General features: G+C 37.6%; 1 protein-coding gene across 5 annotated transcripts in view; it reads left to right on the forward strand.

The window, feature by feature from the left end:
* The window catches only part of LOC113825928 (QRFP-like peptide receptor), a 326,930-nt gene that overhangs the window by 319,037 nt on the left and 2,893 nt on the right, over window positions 1-5,000 (forward strand). For all 5 annotated transcript variants that reach the window (XM_070115330.1, XM_070115334.1, XM_070115331.1 and 2 more), the window contains 3 exons: window positions 1,318-1,481; window positions 3,009-3,149; window positions 4,849-5,000. The exon at window positions 4,849-5,000 is cut by the window's right edge and continues 2,893 nt beyond it. In XM_070115330.1, coding sequence (XP_069971431.1) covers window positions 1,318-1,481; window positions 3,009-3,149; window positions 4,849-4,906 — 363 coding nt within the window. In that variant the 3' untranslated portion in view covers window positions 4,907-5,000. The remainder of the gene's footprint in view (window positions 1-1,317; window positions 1,482-3,008; window positions 3,150-4,848) is intronic.

Raw genomic sequence — 5,000 nt, forward strand, 5'->3', positions numbered from 1 at the left:
TCCGGAAGATACACGTCGTTATATAGAGTGTAGTCAACTCGTTATTGATACAAAACGAAATGAAATAAAATCATGTTTCTAAGACCTCGCTATTGTTAATGTCTATACATCCGGCGTTTGAGGGTCATAGAACTTTCCGGCTCAAGTTCCCCTCTTCATACAATATTAGGTAAAAGGGGAGCGCGTTTAGTCCTAACTTTGGTCAATAAATCTTTCCTCTTGATTAGGTATTCATACGCGGTAGCAGGAACGGGACCTCCGATACTTGTTTAAATGTGTTTGTTTATTCTCACAACAATCATCTGTGGATAATGTCATAAATAATTACCGTAATCAGTGAACTGCCTTAGTTCAGTGGACACGTGACAGGGGATTCCCCGGGTACAGAAGGAAGACCATCGACATACTGTGAGTAATTTGATGTGATGGTAATAAAATACAATTGAATACAATACTGTAATCTGAATGGCCTGTTTTAGTAGAAGAAAGCTGTGGCTGAAACTGATATAACCCGGCTTATGAATAGCAAAAATAAACTAATTAAACGTGGGTATATATGAAATGATGGTAATACAAGCTATAAAGCATTTATTAGTACTTATGATTCTCCGAACCGCTTTGTACCTTGCCAATTGTTTCCGCCTGAACACCAGTAGTATGTTTGCAAAACAGAAAAGTAGCAAATAGTTATTGTCTACGCCAATATACCGTAATATTAATGGAACGTAAGCATATGCAATCACAGTGCTTTCGCCATGCAGATCCTGTTACGAATGTCAGTGTGTGACTTACTTCAAGATCGAAAAAAACAAAAGCGGCGTCAATGGTAAATTCATAGAACTGTAAGGATATAACGAAAAGGGAGAAGTGTGGACGCATGAACAAGCAAGCATTTCAAAATGCACACAGGGACATTCTCTCGGCCGGTTAAGCAATCAAAGAGAGAGAGAAAAACAAAGATAAGGGAGAGAGAGAAAAAGAAACAGAGATAAGGGAGAGAGAGAGAGAGAGAGAGAGAGAGAGAGAGAGAGAGAGAGAGAGAGAGAGAGAGAGAGAGAGAGAGAGAGAGAGAGGAGAGAGAGAGGGAGAGAGAGAGAGAGAGAAAGAAAGAAAAGAGAGGGAGACAGACAGGCAGACAGACAGACAGACAGACAGACAGACAAATAGAGAAAGACAAAGCCAGAGAGACAACTACTAACCCACAGTCAGAAAATAAAGCAAAATCGACCCAAGCAAAGAAGCACCCAGACCCACCAACCTTCACAGACATTTCCCGATCTCCCTCCTGACAGTGGCACCATGTCCTTCCTCCCGCAGATAGTGACAATGCTGATAGTCGTGGTGGTGCTGTTCATCATATGCTGGGCGCCGCTTCTCATCACCAACGTCTTAAAATCGTGGAAGATAATGCCCCTTTTCGTCCCACATCCGTTCTACAAGCACCTGGTCAACGCTGTCCATCTCTTGGCTTACTTCAACAGGTGGGATGCGAAGCCAGGTCAAGGGGGACTGGTCATTATTATCTTTATCAATGTTATTGTTATCAGTGTTGTTGTTGTTATCATTATCATTATTATCAATATTAATATTATCATTGTTGTTATTATTATTATTATTATTATTATTATTATTATTATTATTATTATTATTATTATTATTATCATCATAATTGTCATCATCATTACCATCATCATCATTGTTGTAGTTACCATTATTATTATTATTATTATTATTATTATTATTATCATTATTATTATCATTATTAATTATTATTATTATTATTATTATTATTATTATTATTATTATTATTATTATTATTATTATTATTATTATTATTATTATTATTATTATTAATATTATTATTATTATTATTATTATCATCATCATCATCACCATTGTTGTTGTAGTTATCATTATTATTATTATTATTATTATTATCACCATTATTATTGTTGTTGTTATCATCATCATTATCATTATTGTTATTATTGTAATTATTATTGTTATTATTATCATTATTATCATTATTATTATTATTATTATTATTATTATTATTATTATTATTATTATTATTATCATTATTATTATTATTATCATTATTATTATTGGTATTATTATCATTATCATTACTATTATCATCATTTTTTTCATGGGGTGAGGGAGGTTAATTATTTCAATTAAAAGGGATTTCTAATTTGATTTTTCTTGTCTGGTTTATTGAATGAGTCTATTCAAGTTACTTGTAATTTGTTAATTGATTTGTCCTTCGCAACTGTATTTTTTCTCTCTACATTAGGATTCAGATAGGAATTACACACATGAATTGTTGAAAATATAAAGTTTCCAGGAAAAAAAATCCATCCATTTAACTTTATAAATGTCATGATAACAATTTTGTTCATATTTATCCAGTTTGGAGTGACAACGTTGCTTATACTCATTTTTTTTCTATGTAGCATAGTGTACCTTTCACTTATTTATGTCTAAATAATACCTATACATTTTATGTGCATGTAGAATGATAAATGAATAGATATATAAATGATACATAGATAGATAAATAAATAGCTAGATACATAGATAGATATATAGATATATAGATACATAGATACATAGATGCATAGAGAGATATAAACATAGATACAGATATTGATAGATACATAGATAGATAGACAAAGGGATGCATAGAAACATAATAGATATATAGATGCATAGAGAGAGATATACGTAGATAAATATATTGATAGATTGATAGTTACATAAATAGATAAACAGAAAGATACAAAATAGCCAGACAGATACATACACACATATATAGAGATCGATACATACATAGATATATATAGATACATACATACATAGATATATATAGACAGATACATACATAGATATATATACATAGATACATACAGAGATATATATAGATAGATACACACATACACATATATAGATAGATACATACATAGATATACTGACAGATATAAATGTATGCTTGTATGTATTTCCAGCTGCATCAACCCCATTGTCTACGGGTTCTTGTCCAAAAATTTCCGTGAGAGTTTTTACGCTGCGCTGTGCCCGTGCCTGCGACCAGTGCGACCGCCGCTTCGCCAGATGTCGCTCTCACACACAAGAACCACCTCCGTCGGGTACGCCTCCAGTTTGAATCTTTCTGTCTGTCTGTTTGTCTATCTTTAAGTCTATTCATCTATTTCTGTCTATCTATATTTCTCTGTATGCCTTACTGTCTATATCTGTATGTCTAGCTATCTGCCTACGTGTCTAGCTATCTTTACACCTAATTCTCTTTCTCTCTTGCTCTCTGTCTCTGTCTCTGTCTCTGTCTCTGTCTCTGTCTCTCTCTCTCTCTCTCTCTCTCTCTTTCTTTCTCTCTTTCTTTCTCTCCCCCCATCTCTCTCTCTCTCTCTCTCTCTCTCTCTCTCTCTCTCTCTCTCTCTCTCTCTCTCTCTCTCTCTCTCTCTCTCTCTCTCTCTCTCTCTCTCTCTCTTTCTCTCTCTCCTCCTCTCTCTCCTCTCTCTCTTCTCTCTCTCTCTCTCCCTCCTCTCTTTCTCTTTCTCTTCTCTCCCTCCTCTCTTCTCTCTTTCTCTCTCTCTCTCTCTCTCTCTCTCTCTCTCCTCTCTCTCTCTCTCTCTCACCCCATTCTTGCTTCCTTTCTGCTCGATGGATTACACGAGCAAAATAATTCAATATACAGGGACTGACCGCATATTCAGTTAGGCACCCGGTCACAATTATAACCACTGCATGGTTTTGCCTTTCATAATGAGAGAGAGAGAGAAAGAGAGAGAGAGAGAGAGAGAGAGAAGAGAGAGAGAGAGAGAGAGAGAGAGAGAGAGAGAGAGAGAGAGAGGGAGAAGAGGGAAGGAGAGAGAGAGAGAGAGAGAAGAGAGTTAGAGAGAAGAGAGAGAAAAGAAAGAATAGAGAGAGAGGCAAGAGAGAGAGAGAGAGAGTTAGGTGTAAAGATAGATAGAGAGACAGACAGATAGATAGATAGAGAGAGAGAGAGAGAGAGAGAGAGAGAGAAGAGAGAGAGAGGGAGGCAGAAAGAAAGAGAGAAAGAAAGGGAGAGAGAGAGAGAGAGAGAAAGAGAGAGAGAGAGAGAGAGAGAGAGAGAGAAAGAGATAAAGAGAGAGAGAGAGAAGAAAAAGGAATCTCAATTTTACATACCTTACTTTTCTTTCTCGGCGATACCTGTCATCCGTCAGTCGCAAACGAAGTCATACATCACATGCAGGTCGACTTATAAAGCATAAATCTCAAGCTTTCCGTCGTCTGCCCTTTTCTGTATGGGCGCGCGTGTGCGGCTGTGTGTGTGTGTGTGTGTGTGTGCGTGGGAGTCTCTCTCTCTCTCTCACTCTCTCTCTCTCTCTCTCTCTCTCTCTCTCTCTCTCTCCCTCTCTCCCTCTCTCCCTCTCTCCCTCCCCCTCTCTCCCTCCTCTCTCCTCTCTCCCTCTCTCTCTCTCTCTCTCTCTCTCTCTCTCTCTCTCTCTCTCTCTCTCTCTCTCTCTCCCTCCCTCCCTCCCCTCCCTCCGTCGCCCTCTTTCTCTCTCTCTCTCTCTCTCTTTCTCTCTCTCTGTCTGTCTGTCTGTCTGTCTGTCTGTCTGTCTCTCTCTCTCTCTCTCTCTCTCTCTCTCTCTCTCTCTCTCTTTCTCTCTCTCTCTCTCCCTCGCTCGCTCTCTCTCTCTCTCTTTCTGTCACACAAAATGAAAAAAGGAAAACCACAATGCCTTAACCCACTGCAATGCTAATCCGCAGAAAGCACAGCATGCAATTGCAATAAATAATCATAAGTTCTGACAATAAAGCCGGCCATTTTCACATTCGCAGGTACAAAGAGAGCATCAGACTCAGCGTAAGGCATGCCAACCGAGCCACCAATGTGTGAAATGTTGGTCAAGATCTACATTTTTTTTTTTTTTTTTTTTTGGGGGGGGGTGAATCTTCGCCGCGAATTTGCGTGTGTATGGTGAGATATTATT

The sequence above is a fragment of the Penaeus vannamei genome, chromosome 37, assembly GCF_042767895.1.
Source record: "Penaeus vannamei isolate JL-2024 chromosome 37, ASM4276789v1, whole genome shotgun sequence".
NCBI classification, from domain to species: Eukaryota; Metazoa; Arthropoda; class Malacostraca; order Decapoda; family Penaeidae; genus Penaeus; species Penaeus vannamei.